This window comes from Drosophila biarmipes, chromosome 3R (genome assembly GCF_025231255.1).
Source record: "Drosophila biarmipes strain raj3 chromosome 3R, RU_DBia_V1.1, whole genome shotgun sequence".
NCBI lineage: Eukaryota > Metazoa > Arthropoda > Insecta > Diptera > Drosophilidae > Drosophila > Drosophila biarmipes.
The window spans coordinates 8,235,373-8,261,751 of record NC_066616.1 but is presented as its reverse complement, the minus strand read 5'-3'; the positions used below and the strand labels follow the sequence as shown (position 1 = coordinate 8,261,751).

General features: G+C 46.0%; 3 protein-coding genes across 16 annotated transcripts in view; 2 read left to right on the top strand and 1 right to left on the bottom strand.

Annotated features, from left to right (window-relative positions):
* The window catches only part of LOC108031467 (sodium-coupled monocarboxylate transporter 2), a 37,583-nt gene extending 24,547 nt beyond the window's left edge, over positions 1-13,036 (top strand). For 9 of the 13 annotated variants that reach the window (XM_044093551.2, XM_050889168.1, XM_050889165.1 and 6 more), the window contains 9 exons: positions 2,941-3,173; positions 3,293-3,440; positions 10,334-10,508; positions 10,589-10,724; positions 11,137-11,296; positions 11,364-11,582; positions 11,637-12,015; positions 12,081-12,223; positions 12,283-13,036. In XM_044093551.2, the coding sequence (XP_043949486.1) occupies positions 2,963-3,173; positions 3,293-3,440; positions 10,334-10,508; positions 10,589-10,724; positions 11,137-11,296; positions 11,364-11,582; positions 11,637-12,015; positions 12,081-12,223; positions 12,283-12,757 (2,046 nt within the window). In that variant the 5' untranslated portion in view covers positions 2,941-2,962 and the 3' untranslated portion in view covers positions 12,758-13,036. The remainder of the gene's footprint in view (positions 1-2,940; positions 3,174-3,292; positions 3,441-10,333; positions 10,509-10,588; positions 10,725-11,136; positions 11,297-11,363; positions 11,583-11,636; positions 12,016-12,080; positions 12,224-12,282) is intronic. The other 4 variants (XM_050889167.1, XM_050889166.1, XM_050889163.1 and 1 more) reach the window with 1 other exon arrangement.
* Positions 13,037-13,568: 532 nt separating this feature from the next.
* Positions 13,569-21,978, top strand: LOC108031580 (ectopic P granules protein 5 homolog). Its single transcript, XM_017105145.3, has 14 exons — positions 13,569-13,695; positions 13,751-14,496; positions 14,561-14,846; positions 14,906-15,366; positions 15,421-15,648; positions 15,709-16,923; positions 16,980-17,301; positions 17,358-18,325; positions 18,387-18,843; positions 18,898-19,654; positions 19,725-20,433; positions 20,494-20,814; positions 20,867-21,442; positions 21,516-21,978. The coding sequence occupies exons 1-14, from the start codon at positions 13,666-13,668 to the stop codon at positions 21,826-21,828; spliced, it is 7,389 nt and encodes a 2,462-aa protein (XP_016960634.1). The 5' UTR covers positions 13,569-13,665; the 3' UTR covers positions 21,829-21,978.
* LOC108031579 (serine/threonine-protein kinase greatwall) lies at positions 21,979-26,120 on the bottom strand. Of its 2 annotated transcripts, XM_017105143.3 has the most exons (6): positions 25,771-26,120; positions 24,306-25,139; positions 24,044-24,205; positions 23,844-23,972; positions 22,677-23,679; positions 21,979-22,610 (listed from the first exon to the last, which is right to left on the bottom strand). In XM_017105143.3, the coding sequence occupies exons 1-6, from the start codon at positions 25,918-25,920 to the stop codon at positions 22,345-22,347; spliced, it is 2,544 nt and encodes an 847-aa protein (XP_016960632.1). In that variant the 5' UTR covers positions 25,921-26,120; the 3' UTR covers positions 21,979-22,344. The 2 variants fall into 2 exon arrangements, with proteins under 2 accessions (XP_016960632.1, XP_016960633.1); XM_017105144.3 differs by lacking the exon at positions 23,844-23,972.
* Positions 26,121-26,379: the final 259 nt, after the last annotated feature.

Genomic DNA, 26,379 nt, shown 5'->3' with positions numbered 1-26,379 from the left:
GAGCCGGGCGAAAGTTTCAAGTGGCAGCTTGATCCGGAAGGGGCGGTGGCCACGCCCTACTAACTTATGCATACGTGTAGCTTAGTCCGTCTGCCTCCCAGCCCTCGTTTCTTTTTTTTTTGAAAGGATTTTACATACATATTTGATGCAAATGTTCGCAAATTTTCGTCGCTGTCTATTGGACATTTTGTGGCCACATTCGTTTCAGATCAAACAAAAGAGCTGACACACTTGAAAGATATCTAGGTAGAAACTGATCGAGAACACCAATTAAATGTGAAAATAAATCTTTAAAAAATCATCATATAAATGTATGTTAAGTATTTAAAAAACAAAATTGGTTGATATCATAAATTAATTCATTATTTCAAAATATTTTTTAGAAAAAATTATTAATTTGTGTTAGATCAATAAATATAAATTAATTGGTTTATTAAATTTATATTTGGATGCTGTTAACAAGCCCAAAAGTTTGGGACATTATTTTATATAAAGCTATAAAAAAAATAATGCACAGAGAAATATAATTTTATTATTTTTTGGAATTTTATATAAATCTCTATTTAACAAAGAAATCCCATATCCACCTACTACAAATAATTATATTAAACTATTCGGGACTGGTTAAAAAAATATATTATTATTCGATGCAAATTTCAACAAATTAATGAAACATAAAGCCACTTTGAGAGTGCTTAAAATATTCAAGACACTTATCAGGGCTCTGAAAGTTTGACACATATTTTTTATGCACTCGTGGACGTTCAAGTGGACTGCAGGTGGCACTTTCGTATGGATTACGGATAATTTGCTTAAACCCAGCAAGCAGAAAATAACGTTTTGCACACAAGCTAGCACGCACAATGCCACCGACCCACCGACCTGACTCTTGGTGCCGTCCGCCTTGACTCCTGTCTCCAGTCCTTTGTCCCGGGGCTTATCACTTGGCCAAAAAAGCGAAAGGACAAAGAGGAGGGAGGGAGCTGGCCAGGATCCTGCTGCTGCGGATGTCAGGCGAGTGACACGGCAGCTGTGCTTTAAACAAAGCTAAGCTCGAGTAAAAACAACATGACTAATAGTTTTGACAGAGCCAGGCAAAACAAAAGCCAGACAGCATGTCAGATAAAAGCCAAAGTGATGCCAAATGGGGGGCTACGGAACTGCATGCTAAATGTTGTCAATTAGTTGGCCAGTTGGTCAGCCAAAAAACAAGTGACCGAATGACTGGGCAACTACTCCTAGAAACAGGTGACTAGCTCGGGTAATGTGAGACTGCCAGGGCAAATAGATATCTTTGCACAAATGATCAATTATTTTTAATCATGTGTTATCGTGTGGGAACTTTTCGAGGTCCAAAAGTGCAAGTGACTTGCAAATTTATTGGGTTTAGCAAATACCTAAACACATTTTCTAGAGAAATGGGTAGGTTTTAACAACGCTTCAATACTGTCAATCGGTTTGTCAATTAATTCGAATACGTATTTCTCAGAAGCGACCTGCTTTCATGACTGGTGGGTTTCTAACCGAACTTTCTTTTTCAGGGAATAGAAGACAATAGAGTAAGGGGTGGGCAGTATCATAACATCTAAAAATACATGTTTAAAACTCTGCTATTTGAGCATACAAAAGAACAAGCTTAAACACAAAAACTAATGAAACATTAGTTCCAATTATTCTTCCCCCTTTTAAGTTTCTCTTGTCTGACCCCTTTGAAGTTGCATCACCGACTTGGAACATACACGTAAAGCAAGAAGTTCCTGCTTTACGACAGCTCAGGTGAGGGAGAAAATCCTAAGCTGGGTTATGCCATTTCTTTGGGGTCGCCTGGCCTCCGAATCACAGGGCAGCTCAACAGCTTGGCTCAGCTATAAAAACACAAAGTCGCCGCCAAAGTCGCATTTAAGCTGAACTCCGCCTCCCTCTGATTTTCCCCCAAGCCACTACATGCTGAAAGAAACTGAAGTACAGTGGAATGTCCTTATGAAGGGACGTGCATACAGATGTCAGCAAGTGGGGCGAAGTTCATAAATTCAAACAACGAGCCACATTTTCCATGTGTGCACTGAGAAAAGAAGTTTTAGTTGAAAAATTCAAATATAGGTTATAATAAAATAGAATGTTTGAAACTTGTAGTTTAGAGTTTTTGAAAAAGTTAATAATTTTCTTTGATATAATATTCTTACATAGGCCTTTAAAACTTTATAAAAGTACTGGCTATACCGGAAAGGGGATATTTGGCATGTTTCGAGGATTGGAAAAAACGTTGGCATAAGTATATTTTATTATGATGGGATTACTTTAAAAGGAATAAGGGATTACTTTAAAAGGAAAAATTATAAAGAGAACATTCAGACTTTATAAAAAGACTGAGGTGTTTTATATACCTAAATAAATAAGAATACTTTGAAAAGGCGAAATTTCTTATATAAATGTTTTTCTTTATTGACTTTACTGAGAGTTTCTGATTCCTATACGAAAAGTAGGGATTATTGTTTCTCTCCGGGACTTTTTGCTCCCTGTAAGTTTTGTGTAGCTGCCACTTTTTGCCGCTCATTTGGCCTGACCCTATCTGGAGAGGTTCAGTGGGGTTCTCCTGGAGAAGGTGGTGACCGGGGTTCGTTGGATGCAAGTGTTATGATGGGTGCAGGCAACCACAACCCTCCCACTCCACATAGCCTGCGGATATGCAACAATGTTGTCAAGTTTCCTGCTCGACAACGGGGCCGCCGAGCCACGGAGCGCTCAGTTGGCATTATGTCCACCGGGCGTGACTAACATGCACATGCTCAACTGTGCTGGAAAACGTTTTATCCAGCTCACATCTCACCTAAAAGCCCCCCCAAAGTTGAAAAGATTGTGTTTGTTTTTTGTGCCGGTGACCAACTTGAATTTTGATTCTCATTTCTTGCCTTTTCTTTTTTGTTTTTCATTCATTTCCAGCAGGAGCAGAAGCAACAGCAACATGGCCAAGGACCTGAGCACTCTGGGCTGGGATTATCTGATGTTTGTATTGTTTATAGCCCTCACCGTTTTGGGGCCGCTGTGGAAACGCATTTTTGGCAAAAAGAAGCAGCGCAGCAAGGCCGATTATGTTTTTGCCACCGGAGGAGTTTCAATAGTGGCAGTGATGATTTCTATAGCCCGAGGAACCTTGGGCGTTAGATCTGTGCTCGGTGAGTTTTTTGGGATATTTTAGGATTTGAGCATAAATAATATGGATCACCATAATCGCATAAATGTTAAGGGCGGATAGTTTGGCTCCATATTTGACTCTTATCTTACTATTTTACAGGCTATCCCAGTGAGTTGTACTACCGCGGCTCATCCATGTGGGAGATAATCTACGGCATGATGAGCGCCTATCCCATCGTCTGCTTCATGTTCGTGCCGGTCTACTTTAATCTGGGCATCACCTCCGTCTATCAGTACATCGATCTCAGGTGAGTCCAGTTCCCACGCAGTTCCAGTTGCGCGGAAAGTCGCTCTCCAGAGGAGCGGCACATCGTTTAATTAGCACAAAACAAAGCGAACCGGGCAGGCAAACGGGAAAATTGTTATTTAAACATTCATTTTAATTCCGCCAAATGCGTCGCAGCGACTGGTGTCCGTGGGTTTTGTGTCGCCCCCCGCCTATCGCCGAAGCGCACACAATTTTATTCTTCATTAAGGAGGCCAAATGAAACTAAACAGAGAAGCGCCAAGGGCTCAGTTCAGCTCAGCTCAGGTTCTGCTTTGGCTGGCACAAGTTGCTGCGTTGCTAAATAAATTTGAATTACATTTTACACAAAAAAAGGAAGCAACCGGAGGCGGGGACAACAACAATGAGCAGCTAACAAATGGCCAAACAAAAGCCAAGCCGGCAGAGCAAGTAATCTATAGATTTGTCCTTGCCCCGCCGAGGATAGAAACTCCAACAGTCCAACTTGGAGACACTGTTTTGGACTTGTTCCCTTGGATGCTATCGTCCAGTTGTCGTCAGTGAGTCTGTGCCTCCTCCGCCTCCTGCCCTCCACTTTTATTTCCATCTGTCGCAAGTTGTCGCCTCGTGGGCCTAATTGTTTTTTAAGTTCGAAATTAGTTAACAAATTTGTTATCAAATGTTTTGCAGTTTCGACAACAGAATTCAATTAATTGCAAAAACTGACAAGGCAAACAGCGAGGGGGGGCGTGGCCATGGTGGGCGGAGCATAATTTGATTGAAATTTAATTGGCATGTGCCGCACATTGACAACATTTTCGGGTGTTTTTCCGGGGGAGGAACTGGACGTTGGCAAACTAAGTAAAGCGAAAGCTGTGCGGAATCGACAAATTATTTAAATGTTTGCTTGAAGAACTGACAGTAATTTGTATATTAGCACAAGCAAACTGAAGTACAAGAACTTATAAGGGGAGAAATGAGGGAAATTAATGATAAAATCGATGGATGATGACAAATGTGCACGATACTCTTTTATTTGTTATATTTACTGCCTTGTTTTTTTTTTTGTGAAGAAATACACATTTCATATTTAATAAGATAGAAAAACCACTATTCTGTCAATATAACACACACAACTGCATAAATCACTTCACTGATTCAATCACACATTTCCACTCTGCAATTCAACATAATTTCTTTCTACCTTTTTAAACCTATTTAAATTAATGACCACATCAATGACTGATAAGTTAGTTTTCGTAAAATGCCACTTTATAAATGTTCACTTTTCTCGGCTTGGGCGCCGCACTCAAACTAATTGAAGAGCCAACGAGACGAGCTACTTCATCAATCTTAGTCAATTGGCTTTGCCCCCAAGGCGGAGAAATAAAGAAAGCAGGCGATGCGAAACAAAGGCAACGGATCCGAAAAGGGTTGAGGAGGCGCAACATGGCCAAATGTTGCCCCAAAAAGTTAGGCTCCACAACATTTGGATGCCTCATTGTCGCTTGTCATCGCAACTGGCGCCCCGCGACATGTTTATGCATACAACTTCATCAAAATAGGCTCAGCCTTGCCTCTGAACTGGCAGAGAGAAATGGGAATGGAAATGGGGTCTAGGGCGAACACACAGAGGCCGATAAGTGAATATGCTACAAATTGGCAAAAGCCACTTGGCTTCCAACCAGGCCAAATAAAGCAAGTTTCAGAAAACAAGAAAAAATGGGTGAAAGACAAAAGCCTTGACGTTGTCAACACGAGGACAATACCAGACATGCTTGGGTGCCTAGGCTGAAAGATACCCATTGATTGCTCAGAGCTTGCATATCCTATCATTCGAGGTTTTGTACACCATACCCATTGAGATATCTAAGGGACACTATGGCAGTAAGCAGTCCTAGAAATAAGCTCTACCACCAAATAACATAAAAATGTCGAAACACTTCCTTCCTTCCTAACCCTTGAATTCATTGATTGGCGTCCATATTCATTCAACAGATCTTCCATGAATTCATAGGACATGGTTCTGCTCGTTCTTTGCTGCCACACATACAGTGTACTTATTAAAAATATGAAACGCTTTCTTTCAATACAGAATATACAGTATACCCCTGAATCCCTTGATTACCAGTCGAAACACTTCCTGCTTCCAGTTTTACACAATCCCAACCAGACAATATACCCCTGAGTCCCACGATTACCGGGTATAAACCAAAAAAAACGAAATCCAAGTGAAAGCCGTAAAGGAAAAAGGAAGCAACAACAAAGAAGCCACTCGGTCTGAGGCTGTTGACAAATTGTATGACAATTCGTTTGTGCCATAATGTTTATAAATAGCGCGTGTTGTTGCCTGTCACTGGCATCAGGCATCAAGGATCTCCCCCCAAAAAACTTGCGAAACAAAAACCCAAGACATCCCCAAGCACACACATGCACAGTGCCCGCCCAGAAGTCGTGGATTCTCTCACTTGTCAGTCGCCTGTCGCAAGTGATGTCTGCCACTCAAATCCAAGGAGGAGGAGAAGGTGGTCTGGGCGGCCTGGGAGGGGCATGACCCTTGACTCGGTGCCAACTCAAGTGTTAGCCAGCTCACACAGCTCACAGAGATTTGCTATCTGGCCCCCCTCGAGTTCAATGGTCAAGCAAAGTTCGGCTTTGTTCCATCCCGGATAATTCATACTGCTTCTTCAGACGGTGATGGTGATTTTGGGGTGGCAATTACATGTAAATAAATTGATATCAGGCTTGTGTGCCCCAAAAGCGGGAGAGATCAATGCGAACAGTTGTTGGCACTTAGCAAATGGAAAAAATGCATTCCGGCTTCTTCCACCATGGTTTATTTACGAGTACGAGGGTGCCAAAGTGCTCCTGAGTGAATGACAACCAAATGAAAAAAGCCAGGGAAAACCCAGCCAGGTTGTCGTTGCCCAGAGAGGTGTGAAAAGGTGAAAAGCAGTGCACAGGGGTCGGTGTTTTAGGACGACATGCATACGCATAAATAAAGACGTTTTCGGCGCTACAAAGTGGGGCCGTGATTTGCAATTCAAAGGCAACAAAGTTGTTTGGGAGTAACACACATGCCCTGGGGAAAAACTTACAAAGGGGATATTGGGATCAAGATAAAGGACTCTAACCTAAGACTTTAAACGAATAGTTAAAAAAATATTTTAATTTAATAAATTACTTTTATAAAAATGTATTTAGAAATATTCAACGGTGTTCAATCATCTGTAATCACGATTTTAATATCATGTACATAACATTCAAATTTATTATTCTCTTTGTAGTTAAAAGTATTATTTTTTAACGTTTTTACCTGCAAGTCGACTAAATCAAGCGCAACCTCTCAAGCTTTTGATTCCCCTTTTCCCACTTTTTTATTTGTGGGCGGCTTTTAACGCATTGACGGCACTCAGGACACCGACTTCATATGGCTGATTATGTTTATTTATGCATGACATTTAATGCAATCAAATGTGTCACCCTTGTTGCCTGTTTCACCTCGGCTTAGGTTGCCTTTGATTGTAAATTTAACTCGACCCTCCCAAGGGACACCCTGGGTGTGGAGGTCTGAGGAGGAGGAGCCACTGATTTGGGTTGGGATTGGCTGGCTAAACGGCGATTATGTGGCCATTGTACAAGTCCACTCGTCATATTAAATTTGCCATTAATTTATGCCTTTGTCGCCCTGGCCAAAAACTGGCTTAGCGGCGGCTTGGGCTATATGATAAATGATGGCTCCGAGTTGCAGACTAAACTCAATTTCAACGGGGGTCATGAGACCAGAGTGGGAAAGTGAATCCCCGGTAGGGCGATGGGTTCAATTAATGGTTGGGTGGATGGGTGGACGGACTGGTGACCTGCTCATTCGCTGGCAAACCATTTTCACACCATTCCCTCCAGAGATGGTGGTCATTGACGTTGCCCTGCCTGCCTGCCTGCCTGGCTGGATGGTTAAATGGGTGATGGGCTGATGGAGTGGGTGGGTTGGTGGATGGGCAGAAGGGAGCCTGGAGCCGCGAGTGCTGTCCTTGCTGGTAATTGCTTGCCCGCTGGCACGGCTGCAGCAATTATTGCATACTTTGCGGCACTTACATTTCATTTAAAGTTATTAAGCGACAATCGCACATCGCAGGACGTCTTTAATCAACTCAACCAAGTAAATTATGCCGGCGAAGGGTAGGTAGACCTACGCTGCCTGGTTAAATCAATTAAAGTAAAACAAAAGCCAGGACCAGGCCAACGTTCAATCAACTGGACGGCGGTGACAGCCCCAGGTCATTACTCACACACAGCCCGGAGTGGACTGGGTATGGCTGAGGTAGAGATGGCGATGGAAATGAAATGACAGCCGGACAGAAACGAGAAATCCTAAGCCAGGACAACTGGCCGAGCACTTATTGTGATGAACACAATGTTAACAGGCTAAATGAGAAACAAATGCTACAATCAGACAACGAAGAAAAACACTCGCCGGTCCCGAGTAGAAGAGCAAAATGAAAGGCAAACCGAAAACAATAAATCCCATAAATCATATTAAATTGACATATCAGGCTAAAATTGACCGCAAGCAACAATATGTGGATGGATGCATGTATGAATGTGTGAGCGTGTTGGGATATTGTATCCTACAATAATATTTCTTTATCAATTTCCACAACAAGCTCAGGGAAAAACAAGAAAAACCCAAGGAAAGCACGAAATAGATGAGACGCAATGAGGGCGGGCGAAGGCCTAAATAAATGTTTGACCAACCAAGCAAACCCAGTGCCGAAAATCCCACCCAAATGCCACGCCCACTCAATCAACACATATAAGAGCGACTGTCATACATGGCATGTCCCATGTCCTTGGTCCTTGGCCAAATTGGCCAGCTTTTATGGCAGCAGTGGACTTTTCCGATTGTTTTCCTCCGGCCCGCAGACACAGCTGTGTCGCAATTAAAATGTGTATCAAGCATACGACGCGTTGTCATGTAAACCGCTTAAACCCCGCCCAGCAATGTAAAGTCGATCGGGTAAATATGTTAAGCCCGCTTAATGTAAAGCTAGCCTGGGGGCGTAACCCACTCCCCGTCCCTGCCATACCATACATATGTCAATTGATGTTTGCCCATGGGGGGAAAAGTGCAACATCATTAATTAATACACAGTACGGGGTTCCTTTGCGAAGGCCTGCGGCTTCGTTTTATAATAACCAGAACATTAAGGCGATTAAAGATGAAATCCACTGCATCTCTTCCTTCCTTGCTTCCAACTAAATATGCATTTAATCCTCTTGCCGGCACACACCTGCGTCCCCAATTGCTCATGCCCCATGCCCATGGGCCAAGAGTCGGCCCGTTGACAGCCCAACTCAGACCGGCTCAGATCAATATTGGCCAAGGGCAATTAATCATTTAGTGGGCCATCTCACACACGTAAACCGGTGCAGAGACACCAAAAGACAAACAGGAATGGGCAGACGGCGGATGAGAATGGTGTGCAATGGGATTGGGTTTGGGGGCAGTGGAGCCAAGAGTTCGGGCAGGCAAAAGTGGATTATGCAGTCAGCCCAGATGTTCAACAAGAAATTACTTGTGACTACAACTCACAGTGCGGTGCGAAGATATAAGAGCAACCATCACTCTGGAGACAATACATCGAACTTTCAATAGGAAGTGCACATATAGCCCTTAAAGGAAGCCAAAAAGTAGTCGTTTAAGTTTTGCAGTATGATTTTTAACTAACAATTTGTTCTGACGGTTTTCAGAAAAATAGGCGGATTATTCCGATTATCAGATATTTAAGAGTTTATCATTAAAAAATCTGTTAAAATAATCACTCTTAATATATTAAGCTTAAAAGCTACTAACATATATTTAACTGTTGTTTTCATAGATTGTACTTAATGTCAAGATTCGACTAGATTAAGACTAGCAGATGTCAAAGGGTTTATAAGGACAATATATGTTAAAATAATCACTCTGAATATATACAGCTTAAAAGCTGTTTTACTATCATAATGTATATTTTTCACGTAAGAGTTAAACACGACAGTAATGTATTGCATTTTAAATCATTAATGCTGCCAGCTGTTAAGCTGAACAAAAATGTTATAAATAGGTTTTACTTCGACAATAATTCATTTCTTAATAGGAAGTCCCAGTAAAAGTTGATTAATGAGCATTTCATTAATCACAAATTAATGATAATGGTAACATTTTTTAAATTCAACTGTTGTTAAAAGGTAACATAACAAACTTAATTTTCCCTTAAACATCCTTAAACTTCCCTTATTCCACTTCCATTTTATCAACTTCATAACTATTTAATAGTTCCGTGACGGACTGTTAACTCCATGACCAAAACTTAAAGCTCAGGAAGCCAATCAAAGGATTACGGACGTAAAGTAGTTTATTTATTAAAGACTGCGTGTGCGAGGGCACTTGGGACTTTGGGACACTCGCCCATTCGCCACATAACGCATACTAAACGATCATTAGGTGGACCCCCAAAGCAGTGGTCGCCCATCTTGTCGCACATTTCGCATCAAATTAACACACAAATTTTTACAACCGAGCCCATAAAATGCGCCGGGCTCAACTATAAAAACAATCAAAACGAGTTACAGACCCGCCAATTTTCTTAGGTTTTCCCTCGCCCATGTCGTAAATTTAACCCGCCCGCGTGCCCGATTCCACATAACTTCTTTACAGCGGTAGTAAATCATAAGAAGAGGGTTGCGATATAGTAAAAAACAAAAAAGAAACCAGAAACAAGGAGCGGCACCCCGGAAAGAGGACAAACATTAAAAGTTTAATAAAAATAAATAAACGAATAGAGTGCAAGTGGCACCTGGAGGAGCTGCTTAATTAAAGCCTGCACTCACCTGCTCCTGTTTTCATCCTTTTCCTTTCCGTTTATCCCTTTCCAGGTTCAAGAGTCGCACGGTGAGGTGCCTGGCCTCGGCGACGTATATTGTGCGACAGATCTGCAACCTGGGCATCACCGTCTACACGCCCAGCGTGGCCCTCTCGACGGTGATTGGCATACCCTACTGGGCCTCCATCGTGGGCATGGCCATCATTTGCATATTCTTCACCATTATGGTAAGTCGGGGGTGCGGAATGCCAACGATTTAATGATGAAAATATTTAAATTCCTTCTCACCCCTGTATCAACTCATTAGGGCGGCCTGAAGGCGGCTATCAACGCGGATGTCATCCAGACATTGACCATCCTCGTTGTCACCGTGGCCGTTTGCATCCAGGGCACCATCTCCACGGGCGGCGTGAAGAGGGTCTACGAACTAAATCGGGACAATGGTAAGCCATCAGTTGGTTGGGGATTTGTTTCGATTGATCATGGCAGCTTATTAGCCAGCTGCCAGGATGTGTGTGTGTAGTGCTGACGAATGATGACTATTAAAATGGCATCCATTGTGGGATGCCGTTGCTCCGCTTTTGCTGCTGCCTCTGTTTCTGCGCCGGCTCATTATGCACATAAATGATGATGATAAAAGTGGCATAAAACAGCGGCATCCGAATCCGAAAGGAGGAGGATATGGCAGCCTCGCATGACGACAGTAATAAATGTGCGTCGGCGGAGCGTTTGTCACTCGAGTTTGAGTTGTTGGCTGTCATTGTGCGGCAATCGTGGGGCTCCTGGGAATGCCTCCACCATCAGCGCCTCTATCCCCATGCACTTGCACTAAAGACATCATCCTTCTATTCCCAGGACGACTCAACTTTTGGAACTTCACGGGCGACATGACTGTCAGGGTAGATACCACCTCCGCTTGGCTGGGGCAGCTGTTCATGTCCCTCTCCCAGATCGGTTGTCAGCAGAACTTTATGCAGCGCTATGTCAGTCTCAAGTCGCTGAAGGAAGTGCGTCGGTAAGTGAGAGGCGGTAATTAGAAATCCCCACTTAGAAAAATCTATTAATCAAAATATTCTTTACAGAGTAATGCTGACCAATGTACCTCTGGTGTTTTTCTTCTTCTCCCTCTCCTGGGTCTCGGGGATGGTCATCTACTCCTCGTACATCAACTGCGATCCCTATGCCGAGGGCTACATCAAGAAACCCGATGAGATTCTGCCTTTCTTTGTGGAAGACCAGCTGGGTTTCCTGCCGGGCTTTGTGGGCGTCTTCATGGCCACTCTTTTTAATGGAGCCCTTTGGTAATTAGTACTTATTTTGCCTAGTCTTTTATCTAATCCAATGCTACATTTCAGCATAATGGTGTCTAATTTGAACTCCCTGGCAACTGTTGTTTGGGAGGACTTCGTTTCACAGTTTCCCAAGTTCAAGGGACTTTCTGACAAGCAGCAGCTGGGAATTCTGAAAATCATCACCGTGATCTGTGGACTGATAATTATGTGCGTGGCTTTTGGAGTAGGCTTGTTGGCCGGCGTCATTGAATCCTCGCTACTGGTGTTCTCGGCCACCTCGGGTCCTCTGTTGGGGTGCTTCATCCTGGCCATGATGGTGCCCATTGCCAACTGGAAGGGCACTTCCGCCGGCATGGTCACTGCCTGCGCCTTTGTGCTGTGGATCATCGGCGGAGGCATGACCATCACCAAGCCCAATCCCATGCTGCCCACTAGCACAGATGTACGTTTTTCAAGGGGATTAGTGGATGAACTGATCTGTAATATCTTGTTTTCTGTATTCCGTAGGGCTGCTCCAACGACACCTTCTCGCAGTCCATTGGCAAGCCCATTATTGAGCCCGGGCAAATGCCCTGGCTGCTGACGCACACGCCTGTTGATGGCTACAACCAGAGCTTTGTGGCCACGCCGCCCACCATTGCACCTGAGAGGTAGGACAATACATTTTTTGGATCTTGAACTATAATAACCAGATACTTATCCCCCATAGATCCGGACTGGAGAGCTTCTACTCGATCAGCTTCATGTACTACAGCTTGATTGGAACTGCCTTGACCGTGATCATTGGCACAGTGATCAGTTTGATGACGCAGCACCCGGATGACGCCTACGACGGCAAGCTGCTGCACCCGCTAATCTTCCGCTTCTGCGAGCGCTTCTCCGGCCGGAAACCCTACTACGTGAAGCACGAAGAGGAGTCTGGCTTGAATGGTCGCAGCAGTAGCGATTCCTCGGCCACGACAACGACCTGCAAGGAGGAGAAGGTCAATCATGGCTACGAGTCCTCGCCGGAGGAGAAGGAGAAGAGCAGTCCCATTGCCGTGGTGTTCACGACCACCTCGGAAGGCAAGGGAGCTGCGGATCAGCAGTCCATATGCGACAGCAGTAGGGTCCAACTGGATATCGTGCCGGGCGAGGGCGAGACGGGCGTGTATCGCCAACTGGCCGGCCGATCTGCGCTCTAAGGGTTAACTTAGGACTACCTATGCATAAGTAGATAGTTAGCCCCTCCAACTTAGTCTGTAGAACGTAAGCTAAGCCCTAGAATAGACCAATTAGTTAGCCAAGTGTTTCACGTCTATAAAGATGCTGTGATTTCTGTGCGCGACTGTTGTTGAGCAATTGCTCGCGCATTTGTAGCGACTCGAGTTTCATTCGCATGTACTTACCGCATGAGTGTGTGCGTGGCAGCGTGCAATAAATAAAGACAAACAAAGGTATTTTTATACAAAATCACACGAAAAGCTGCGTTTTCACTGGATGATTTTTCACTTTTCGCGCGCGCTTTGACTTGTTCAATTGGGGCAGTGATGCCCATGCGTCTGTGTCTATCGATAACAATCGAAGCTTTGGCCAGGGCTGCACATGTTCCGCGTGACTTGGGACTATTAAAGCCTCGAATTTAATTTTAAGCTTAACTTATTTGTCAAATGGGGCAAATTAGAAAAGCTTGAATCAAAATATAAAATGATTATACGAATTGTAAGCCATAAAGCAAATAAATAATATACAAGCAATTTTATAAAATGTTTTATTTACATGAATAAGGTTTTAAAATGTAATTGAAATGGTATTACTGCAAAGATCCATGCACTAAAATTCATGAATTACCTAGATAGTAACAAAAATATAACTCCAGCTACATATTCCAAACCAAAAGAACCTGTAAAATCTTGAAAATTATATTTTAACTAAAAATGTAAAATAGTTGTTCGATAGCTCCGCGTGAGTGCTCGAGACCGCTCACAGCTGTTTTCTTGGCTCCCCCATCTCTATTAAATTTGTGGGGTTTTTGTTTGGCGGTGCTGCGTCCCCCGAAGAATGCACAAATAACACGCAAAAACCTTGGGCCTTTAGAAATCGCAGGTGAATCATGGCCACGCTAGTGAAGCCCAAAAAGCAGGTGAGTCCTTGACGCAAAGGAAGATGCCTCCCAAATCCCAATAATCCCATTGCAGAGGAGCAAAGGGTCTCGCCACACAGGGCAGATCCAAAAAGAGGAAGAGGAACATGCTGAGTTATCAACAAGTGAAGAACAAAGACCTGCGGAGAATGTGTCGCTGCTGGAGGAATTCGAGCGAGTGGCGGCCTTGGCCAGCACTTCCAGTGGCGAGGCGATTATTAGCCACGAGTGCTGCATCTCCAGCGGTGTACGGGAACTGCCGGAGGAGCCAGAAGCGCAGGAGGAACCAGAAACAAAGGAGGAGTCCTCTCCTGAAACGGAAGCCCAACCCAGTGCCCCAACTGCCCCTCCCACGACCACCGTTCACATCGTCCAGTACCCTAATCTGCTGCCCATGCAGCTGTCCAATGCCCGAGTGGAGGAGCAGTCCGCCAAGATTGTGTATCGTCAGGCGGAGTCTCCCACCGGTTTCGCCCTCGCCAGAAGTCACATTAGGCCGTTGACCACCGAGCAACTGCGGCTAATCTACGATTGTCCCGACCTGGAGCTGGCCAAACAATTTGAGCTGGAGTTCCTGATGAACTCACTGCTGGAGTCCAGCGAATCGGATCCTCTGTATGCTGCTCTAATGGAATACTATGAACTGCAGGGCAAGATCACCTCGAATCTGCACGATGTGGAGAAGCTGCGCAAAAGCTGCACGGACTCCCAGAAGCAAATCTGGGTGCGGCATCCAGTTACGCGGACCTTCAGTGGAACCTGTGGGGATGGCAATGTGGTTCAGGAGAGTGTCACATACGAGTGAGTGATATTTCAAGGTCTGTAAGGGACTTTCATACTAAGATTGTTTTCCCTTCTCCCGCAGTCAGATCAAGGTGGATCCCATTAAACTGGAAGTGGCCCAGACGGCTTTAACTGGTCTCTACGACCTAGTCTGTCACACTTACACGAACAACCTGATTACAGCCAAGATAACCAAAGTGAAGGTGGACCAAATCGTCAACGACCTGTTGGCCTATCCAAATGCAGATGGACAGTCTGCGATTTTATTACATACCTCACAGTCTGGCCAGGCTTTGGAGTGTGTTTCCCAACTAAGACGAGCCATCTCCATACTCTTCAGCTTTGTTAGAAGACCCAGTCCCAATGCGGTAATTAATAACCCATTGGAAAGATAATACGTGTATCTTATGCTCTTTTATTTCATTAGAACTTCGACAAGGACCTCAAAGAATGGCTGCGCAAGTTAATTGCCCTGCAACTATTGCTGGCCACCAAGGAGGATCACTGGTTCCTGCTGTTCAACATCCTGCGCTGCCCGAACGGCGTGGGCTCCTGGGCCGCAGAATTCCTTCAGTTGCCGGGAACGCAAACAGCGGTTCGCAGCTCCCAGCAGAACGAACTGCCACTAGACCTTAACTCGCCCGAACTCAATCACTGTATGGCCGTGCTGCAGATTCTGCTGATGCCGGTAAATAAGCGAAACGAGTATCTCAAGAGTCAGGCCCAAGCGCATCGAGAACTTTCCGAAGCGGCGGGAACCACAGATCGCTGGATTGTGGTGGATTCCGATGGCGAGGACTCCCATACAGCTGCTGGCGAATGCATAGGACTAAAGGAAAGCGATTTGATTGCACTACTTAATCAGCTGCCATTTGAAAAGATCTTTAGGTGAGTCGAAATCTGCACTGAGTAGAATGCAATTTTACGCCTGTTTACTCTCAGTTCTGCCATGCGGATTGAAAAGTTCCTGAACGACTATATTCTCGAGCCGGACATGATTACCGCCCAGCAAATGCTTGCCGTAGTTGTGTTCTTTTCCCAGCTGGTCAAAACGATGGGCGAGGGATTGCTGACCTACAACAACGAGCGATATAAGCAGCTGGCCAAACGTATTGGTCGTTTGGTTCGGCACACCCTGCAATATGTCTTCGATTACCACGAATTGTTCATGTGAGTCGTCCAGAAACACCAGTATTTAGTAAGATATTAATTTAAAAATCCTTTGTAAAGAAACAACAACCTGTCCAAGCCATCGGAGATGTATGAGCGCATTCAAGTGGAGCTGCAAGCTTTGCTGGTTCGCGCTTGCGGCTATATCTATCGCACCCGAAACCTCGGCACCTGGCAGTACTTTTCCACACTGCCCTACGGCACCTTGGATGCAGAGGTCATCTGGCACTTGTTCTACTATCTAAATGTGGGCTTTCCCACGGATTTGGAAACCGATTTAGTAAGCAATGCAGAGGCTGCCTTTCAGGCTGAGGACTTCTGGCGAAAGTTTGATCTGGCGAATGCAGATGTGGCACCCGAAGATATGTACTACCTTCTGCAGACCTTCTTTGAGATGGCCAACGACCGGAATCGGTCCAAGGATGGGAGCCTCGTCAAGGCCATCTGCCTGCACATCTTCCACATCGGATACATACATCAGTCGACGAGGGAGATTTGCTATAAAACAGCGCGTGATATGTTAGCCAACTTGATGGATGAGGATCTGCTGGGATGTCTGCTGGTTCAGCTGAAGATGCGATATGGGGAAGTAGATCAGGCTGCGTATCTTTTCAAGGCTCTGCCACTAGAAAACTGGCACCCCAGCATGGATAGCTTCGAGGTGCTCTCGAACTGGCTTCTGCACTTTGACTACCAATCTTCGGAGAGTTACTTAGCGCGTCTAATCATCAGTCATCTAAACTGGGGATTGGATATCGAGGGGCGTCTCTTTCTGCCGCACAACATTCATGTGAGGATGGCTCACCTGGTTAATGAAGCCTTGAACAAGTATGCTCCCGAGGTTATTGGAGCCTCTGGAATTTCTGAGAGCGTGCGCCAGGTGTCCTCGCTCATTGATTCTACGCAATCGAGCCGGGAGCAGTTCACAAACTGGTGCTGGCGCATGGTTTCTGTGCTGCGCCTGCACCTGATGGATCAAGGTGTGGAGTCCGTCAAGCGTACGCTTCAGCATCCCACGGAACCGCTTCTTTTTATTCCCGAACTGGAGCGAATGGAAATGATCTTTCAGGGCGTAAACGAGAATCGCCCGCTGGCCCTGTATGTGGGCATGCTGGTCAGCCTACATGGCCACTCTATTCCGGTTATCTGCCAGCACGGGTTCAATCTTCTCCAGCAACTGCTCCTGGATCACCGCCATGCGGCCACCATTCGCTGCTTGGAGCTAATAGTTCCGCTGTTTTTGGAAACTCCAGAAACTCTGGCGAATTGTGAAAGGTAGGTTATTCAATCTGAAATAACTTATCGAATATTAATACAGGTTTTTATAATAGTTTTCAGAGACTTTTGATCACATTGTTAAATGCAGACAGAACTTATTTGAAGCTGGCCAAGGACATGGTCTATGCAAATTCCATTGGACCCATTCTGGAACTTCTGGACAACATGCTGCACCACCAGATTGTTTCGTATACCAACTATGGCCTTTGTTCACCGCTTAATCTACTTAACATCTGGCTGAATTGTTTTACCACACTGCCAGGCTGGTCCCAAAACTCAAATCTTTTGTACTTGCTCGACAGAATGCTACGTATTTCCTACCAGTTTCCCGACTGTCGGGCCCAAGCTGTTGAATTTTTCTACAATTATTACAAGGTAGATAAGCGATAAGTGCATCTTTTAATTAATAATATGTTGTTATTACTTGACAGGACTGCACAGATTGGAAGTCAGCCCCGAAGGGATCAGCTTTGAAGGCCTTCTTTGGCGGACAGTCTCCCTCTCGAATACCTTTGATTTCGCCTCAGAACTGCTGGCTCAACTTAGTTCTGCTTGAGATTGAGTTTCGTATGGTAGACACGCGCATCTTTCCGGAATTTTTACGTCAAGTTTCCGCTCAGCCTGTAGAGGCAGCTCTGAAGAAAACTATCTCCTTGAGCAAAATCAACTCCTTCCCCGCCAGCCAACTTGTGATATATAAATACGCTCAACTGCTGGCCAGCATGGACAGCAATCACGCTTTGTTTCCCATCGTCTGTCAGAAGTTTTTCGAGCTCTATCTCTGGAGAGTGCCCACGGAAAACGAATCCCTCAACTTTAGTCACAATTTTGGGGTTTCCGACAAGTTCTACGAACACAATGTGCCTTTAATGAAGAGTATCAAGTCCCAATTGAAGTCTGCTGAGTCTTACTACTCGGCGTTGGCTACCAAAAGCGCCAGTGACGATGCCATGGGTCATTTCTATAGAAGTTGTCGCACGCTTATGCAGAACTGCGCACTTTGGCTGGAGGACACTCAAATCAATCGCTTTACTAGTGATGCTGAGCATTTGCCGGCACAGTATAATTCTGAGAAACTGCGTGAGCTGTTAAGTGGCCATGTCAACCACTGGACGGAGTTCCTGTGCCTTTCTGCGCTGCGGAAGGAACAACGACATCAGGCTGATCAGTGGGGCCGAAAGGTGATGAGGCTTTCCAACCAAAAGGCTCCCAGAACTCCGGTACAACCGAAGCCGCGACAGCAACCGGCTCAACATATCAAAAGTCTGTTGAACAGCTACGAGAAGATTATTGAGCATCCGATTCATGTTCGTGTGGAACCCATCAAGACTCCACCCATCGATGGAAGTATTATGACGCAGCTTAAGAAGCGATTGAACACGTTCAACTCGACGGCCAAGTAAGTAGATTATTTATTACAATATTAAAGGTTATACTAAAGTAAACTGAAACTCTTGTAGCAACTACCATTATAAGACTTCCGAGTTGAACTCCCTGAACCTGAACTATTTGGAAAGTGTGCCTGCTCTGTACCAGATGATTCCCTACGAAGAAACCAGGCGAAAAGAGTGTACTTCTCTGCTATTCAAGCGGAACTGTACTGCTCCTGCCAAGATCACACTGACACCGGAGCATATACGAATCAACGAAGTTATATCCCGAAAACAAGCACAGAATCGGGAACGCCATGACAAAATTGTTGAGGATCTGTTGTTGGCCATGAATGTGGATGCCTTTGCCCAAGCCATCGAAGAGTTTGGTGTCTGTATCGGTGCTATCCTAATTGCCCCAATGGAGTCAAGGGTCACGCAGATTGGAGTGCAAGTATTCTATCATCTTGTAGAGAACCTCAACGAGGTCACGATGAAATTTCAGGCAACACATGACTTGTACTTTCAAGTGCTGGAAAAGCTTGGTGTAAGTACGAGATAAGAACAGCTTTCTCTTGTTATTAAAGCTTGCTTTTCTTAGGTCTTCCTGCAAGCAGATCAGGCTGTCCAGGGATTGGTTGTGCTGCGTCTGGCTCTTAAGCGACCCGATCTCTTGGAACTGCTGGCGGGAGTGTTTGTGCCCAGCCGGACTGACGTAGAGCACTTTTTGCCCATGTACGAGTTCCTCATCGATTCCCATCTCAAGCGCTGCGACACACAAACCCTTTTCGTGCTATTCTCAAAATTCGATCTGTTAGGATGGCTGGAGGCCTATCAGCCGAAGCTAAGCGAGATCAACCGCCTGCTAATGCTTGTACTACAGGGTCTAGAAGCCTGGTCCCAGCCGGATAGCAGTCTTCTCCAGGATCAGTTCCGCAGGCATTTGGTGCACATATTTGGATACGATTTCCCCCAGCACTATGGCGAGGTGATGCAACTGGTTCTGGACCGCACATCAGACCAGAAGCTGATGCCGGTGGTGCTTCTGGACCTGCTGAACGCTTTGTTCGTCCGATGCAATTGTCCAGAGTTGACTCTGGAGCAAAACGAAGTACGGTTGCACGAACTTGCCCTCGATTTTTCCCGGCGACAAAAGCTATTCACGCTCAAGGCGACAACGGACACGCTTTTGCTCCTGTCCAGGCACTTCCAGAAAGAGCGACTCCATCACGGCCTACACGGGTTGTATCCCAAACACAAGGATTACTGCCAACCCTTGGTCTTGTGGTTCACCTGTTTCGGTCATGCGCTTCTGGCCTCGGCCATCTGCACCTACCAGGAACTTTTAGCTGATCAAAGTGAGTGGACCAAATGATGATCTCAATTCGTGATTTTATTAACCTTACTCTTTCTTTACTTTCCTTTTAGTCAGCGACATTGTCTTCGGATCCATCGTGGAAACGTACGGCCCCTGGCTAATTCCCTACACCGAAGAGACGGTCAGTGGCGTGGCCCACTGGATTCGACAGCTGACTCCCGGCCAGAGCAAAGTGCTGTTGCCGTGGAGCGAGCAGCATGTAAGCAGCAGCAAAATCATGATCCGTTCCTTTGTGGCCACAATATTGCAAGTGCTGCAGTATCTGCCGTCGTCAAACAAGATCTTGGAGCACGTATTCGCTTGGTATGTGCATCACTTCGCCCAGCCCAACATAGCGGGCCACGTGCTGGCTCCCATTCACGAGGGATTGGCCCAGTTGCCCTGGGAACGTTTTCTCCCACCGGCTCAGCATGTAGAGTTGCTGTACGACAGCCTTCAGAAATTTCTGCCAGAATCTCACGCCATGCTGGGTCACATATTCATTCGGATTGACTGGGACAGCTGGTTCGCCCAGATGCCACAGCCGGTTCCCCTTCTCTCTCGACTTTTCGGAATCTTTGTGAAAATCGCCTTCGAACCGAATATTCATATTCATCCCAATACGAGCAAAATTCTTGAGGAAGCCATTAGGTATCCGTGGCACCTGGTGGAATACAGCGAGCTGGAGCAACTGCTCAAGTGGTTTGTGGCCAGCGTGGAGCCAGCCATTGCCCTAAAGCTTCCAGCAGAGACCAACTATGCGGATCGCGCTGTCTTGGAGTAAGTAAAATTTAAATAATTAAACCCGACGCGTTACTAAAAAGATTTGCATTTGGACAGACTGCTGCGCCTGGCATGTGCCATGTTGCCGGAACGTTCTGCTCAGGATGCAGTAGTCCTGGGTACAGCCAAGCGCATGCTCTACACCCGCTCCATGGTTCGCATGCAGAGAGCCTGCGGAGCCAAGCACAAGAAGCTTCTGGCCACAAAGGAGGGGGAGCGTGCCTTCACCGACGCCATTCTAGAGCTCTTGAATAGCATCGATAGGGCCATCAGCAGCTGCAGTGATCATCGTACGCCGGAGGAGCAGCGCAGGGAGGCGCTTAACTTAATGCTGGAGCTAGTTGCGCCCACCCAGACGCAGAGCCAGGAAGTGTCCAAGTAAGTAATATGTCGATTGTATCAACCCACTGATCAATGGAATCCCTTTTAGCATACACATTAAGGCCCTTGTTTGGTGGCAGCAGCGATGTGCGCCAGGCAACCTGGTCATGTGCTCCACGCTTTCTGCCATCGGTCACCTGAACACGTACATCGCCAGCATTTATTCGCTACTGGAGGCCAGCATAGAGAACTATTTCCGCACCTCGCCAGACTGTGCTCCCTGGCACTCGCCCAGCTGGCAAGGTCTGATAGAGGCTCTGAGCATGTCGCTACCGAAACTGGACCTTATGCCCATTATGCAGGGCAGTTACTTCTTCTCACTGCACGTGTTCGTGGTCTACAAGATGGAAGAGATCGCGACGGATGGGGACAAGGTCACCTTTCTGCAGGACCTCAGCCAGCTGTTGGAGAACCTGAAAACCAGCCCACATACGGAACCGCAGATGGCCCTTGTCTGGGGCGTGATCATAGCGCGGGGCTGTCAAATTGCAAGGCACAACCAGCAGGTGAAAAAGCCACTTCACATGCTGGCCAGGCATTTGCAGATTGCATCAACAAAAGCCGAGGGCTGGGGCGATGGTCTACTGGGCGTGATTGGCTTAAAGTCGGAGGTTATTACCAACAGGTGAGTTGGTCGATCGAAAAACTCCCACCTGGAGAAGGTCTAACCATATTACAAATTTCTCATTTAATTTCAGGCGAAAAGTGTTGACCCGTTGCCTGGCCTGCGTCATCTTCTCACTGTTTCCGGCCAACCGGGACCTTCGCATACCATCGGAGGAGTACGAAAGCGCGCTTCGTGAGCTGTCTATGCTGCTGGCCAACAAGAAGTTCACCGACATCAAGCCACTGATCGTCCGGGCCGTCAGTCTGCTGAAAGAAAACACCTTCCCCGACACCCGAGCCGTGCCTCATATGGTCTGCCGACTAATCAGCATCTTCTATGAGCAGAGCTACCTGACAACCATTCCAGAGGTCTGGGACTTTGAGTTCAAGTTGACTGCTACGTAGCTTACCGACCAGGCGACCAATTCTAACAACCAGTTGTGTTATTTTCCAGGTGTTATATATCATATTACTAGGTTAAGGGCAAATAAAGTTATCCGTTCCGTGCAATTTGTAAAATTGCAAGGGAATGCAAGCAGTAAACTAACAAAATAATTTGTTTAATCTTTAAGACTATAACTTTATTGGATATACATTTCTTGAAGGTGCATACTTGAAGCTTTTTGTTTAAGCGTAGTTACAATAACAATCTCTAAATCAGTACCTATATTTGTATAAATTTTACGGCAATCAGGATAATCGACAATCATGACAGCAATAATCGAATTACTATACAGGAAATTTAATAATACAATTGGATGAACTTTAAACGAATTATAAATACGTAGGGCTACACGAACGATAACAAGTGAACATTAAAGGTCTACTCTTAGGTATTGCTACATGAAAATATAAATAACGATGGGACAGTGCTCGGTACGAGCGACCTGAAACGGAGGCAGCCGGGCTCCGCGGGGGCAGTCAGTCTTCCATGGCGAAATTCGATAGCTGCAAGTGCTGAAGGTTGTTGCGCGCATCGAAATAACCCGTGTCCGTGGGGTTGTCCGGAGTCGGAACAAACGGAGGCTCCGTATTGCCGATATTCTCCCAGTCGATGCATGCAAAGTGGCGCATTTGCATCACCTCCTTGGCGGCCGGTCGCTCATGGGGATCCATGGTCAAGAGCAGTTCCACGGCCTCCATGGATTCAACGGATAACGCCTCATCGCCTTCAGGCCATTCGATGTCTGCAAGATAATGGCGAAAATGAATTAAATTCAACAGCTAATAGATAACATTCGAAGATAACTCACTTTTATTTAGAATGTTGTCAAATACTTTCTGAGGCGTTTCGTCGTTGAAGGGCGGAATGCCGGTCATGAACTCATAGAAGCAGACTCCCAATGCCCACCAGTCGACGGCCGGACCGTGTCCTTGCTTTAGCAGCAGCTCAGGAGCCAAATAATCGGGCGTTCCCAAGATGCGTTCATTGGATATCCGAGCCCCCCGCCGCACCGACTTTGGAGTGCGGAATGGTGTATTGATGTTCACGTTCTTCGGCGTCTTTGGCAGGTTGCCGGTCCCATGGTTAATGGGCGACATTGTGGGATCGTCGGACAACTTCAGGTGGTACTGAATACCCGACATCTTATCGGCTGCCGCGTGTTCCCGCTTTTTGTTTTCAATCGAGAGGGGTAGAGCAAACCGTGTGGCCTTTAGCTTTCCCAACAGACCACCATCTCGTCGAGGCAATTTCTGCGAAGAGACGGGCGTGGAGAAGACCACGTTGGCCACATTCGCTTCCGGTCCGAGCAGGTGGTTTATGGGCAACTCGTCGTCGGATAAAGATCGCACCTTGAGCACACCACGAATCGGCGAGGATCGGGCCTTGCGTTTCTTGGGTGTGCTGCTGCCAATGTTGAGGATCTCGATTTCCTGGGTTAGTCCGGTGCTGGCACTGCCGTTGCCCGAACTGGAGCCATCGGCCTCCATGCTGGACATGTTGTCGGAGCGGTTGACAAGGTTGATCTTCCGCTTCATGCCCCGCAGGAAGTCCGGACGCTTGAAGTGCTTGGACAAATTGCGAAACGGCGAGTTCATGTTGATACCGCTCATCTCGTTGCCATTGGTCATGTTGTAGCTACGCGAGTAGTCCGAGCAGCTGAAATCCTCCTTAGATTGGCTTAGGTTGTCCGCATTCTTCTCAATCGACGAGGCTGTGCTCTCGCTGTTCATGTTCAGATTGCAGCTGGAGTAGTCGTCGCCCTTGCGACTAGACACGCCCGAATCCTCCTGCCCCTTTGACAGGCGATTACGCTGGGGAAATGAGTCAGGAAAGTAATTAGTTAACGTTCCAAACTGGCATGGGTAAACATATAAACCAAAACCTAGTAAAGTTGGTAGTTTTAGGAAGCAAGGTTCGAAAAAGCTAGGGATGCCGGACAATGGACAACCAGACACTCATGCACATGCCAACGCACCTCCTCGACCGATCGCCTGCGCACCATGGAAAACTCAAACGAAGCCTCGCTTGCGTTCTCCAGCTTGGGCAAATGTTTGCCTCCATTGGTGGCCATGTTGACGCTGTCCTGCTCGGCCAGCTTGCAGCCCTTTCAGATAGTCAATGGTTTATGCAATTGATTACGGGGATTACTGGTTCAGCCCTAAGGAAGCCACTCACCTGGCAGGGAGGCACATCCAAGGCGAATTCCACTCGCCGCTTGCTGGGGATCGCCTGCGCTGCGGCAGCACCATCTTTAGCGGCTTCCAGTGGAGGCGAGCACTTGCTCAGGTCGGCAGAGTTGCAAGTGTGAAATGAGCAAGAAGAGCTGCTATCCTGGGGCTGGAAATAAAGAACTCAAAAAGTAAATTACATTGAGCAAAATGAAATGGGTGCACATGCCAACCAACTATGAACCCCTGGGATCTGTAAATATACCCACATTGATGTTGGCGGTGCACGTGTGGGTGATGGATTCGTTTGCCTCCTCGGCGGAGAAGAAGGGCGACACTCCGGAGATCTTGCTGTCGCTGGTCTTCTCCGCATCATTGAGCGATGTGTCCCCCTCGCTGTCCGACAGCTCCATGATCAGACTGTGCTTGTTGATGGCCTGCAGAAGGTGCGATGTGCCCGTGGCCACCGATCCCATTCCGTTGGTTTGTCCACTTGAAGCGCAACCGAAGTCCTGCAGCTTCTTCTCGGAGCCAAAGGACAAGTGCGAGGTGAGCGACAACAGCTGGCCAGGCGTGCGGGCATTCAGATTCGGCGAGCAGTTGATGAGGTCCGATATCTCCAGATCTCGACGCATATCGATCTTGCTCAGCCCAAAGTCGGTGAGCTTCACATGGCCACTGGCCGAGAGCAGCATGTTGTCCGGTTTGATGTCCCTGTGGACGATTCCGTGCTGATGGAGATACTGCAGTGCCATCACCATCTCGGCCACGTAAAAGCGGGAAGTGGGCTCGTCGAAATACCCAAACATGGCCAGCAGCGACTTGAGATCCCCGCCCACCATGTACTCCATCACCAGATAGACGTAGGACAGCGATTGCAGCGAGTAGAAGAGACTGACGCAGAACTGGGATCGGGATAGGGCCAGGGCGTTCCTCTCGGTTATCACCTGGGACACCATGTTCTTGTTTATCATCTCCGACTTGCGCATAACCTTGATGGCGAACAAGCGCTTCGAATCGTTGTTCTTGTAGCCCAGGAAGACTTTTCCAAAGGCGCCACGGCTAATTGGCTTGATGATGACAAAGTCCTTGATCGTAGGAAGCTGAAATGGTAAGGGAAGTAAGTACAAGTCAAATTGAAGATCATACGATTAAGCCTTCAGACCTAAATAAATTAATTTCTGAAAAACTGACTAGATTTAATTTAAAAACCTTTTTAACTATAGATGTAAAAGGAACCCGTATAATTTTAGTACAATTTTGGCATTAAAAATGATATGAATATATGTAAAAAATATTTTTTTTAACTAAGAACTAAATATTTTACTAAACATACTTTACATTTTAACAAAATTAACTTAAAAAGGTGCAAAATAAACAAAACATGGGAACCAAATGATATTTGTTTAGGTTACTAGGTTACATTCCATTACAGATGTTAAATTTAACGTCTAAAACCCCAGAGAAAGAGAATGTAAAAAAGGAGGGAAGAAAGGAAAAAGGTGAAAAACTACTGTAAATTAGTTATTGTTTTGCGATTTCATTTTTATTGTTATTTCAAGAACAAGTTTTCAGACTTTCGCTATTGAATATCCATGGGATCCTTAGGATTGGCTATTCAGGCCCTTTTAAAGATCAATATCCTCTGCAGCGTTTGAATTTTTTCAGGATCAACGGCTGCTAACTGTAAAACGCCCACGTGCGGCGGTCGCAAGTTCCGCAATTCCCTCTTACCTTGGCATTTTGGGAGTGGTTCTCCGGCTTGGTGGTGAGGATGTTGATCTTGTCCAGCAACTGCTCACTGTCGATCAGCGAGTGGGTCTTCTTGGGGGTTTTGTAGTCGATGTGAGCATCCGATTGCGAAGTCGCATCGGCGTTTTCCATATCTACAAGATTTCCGATGGCCAGAGCGCGTTTTCTACGCGTTTACTTCGCCAAAGTCTGTGCAACTGTAGTGGCCGGCGAGCAACAGTTTAATTCACGATGTAGGATTAATTTTTATTATCTCCTTTATTGCACTAATAAATTATTTTAAAAATACATTTAAAACAGCGCGTCTATTTTCTTCTCTCCAGTAGGGGTGGACCAAAATCGATAGTCCAGTTGGTGATATCGATAATTGGGCGCCGTTCCCCTAGTCTACGACGATTTAATTTCTTGACAAATACAGGAAAAAATCGAAACAAGAAAGTCGTATTCATTTATTATTCAAATTTTAAATTTGATTTTTTTTAAATTTATTTTTTTGATGGACTATGTTTGCTACTGAAAGTACGCTACATGAACTCCCCTAATATGTTGCTATGAGCGATATTATCGCTGCTGTGAGACCTATCGCTTCTA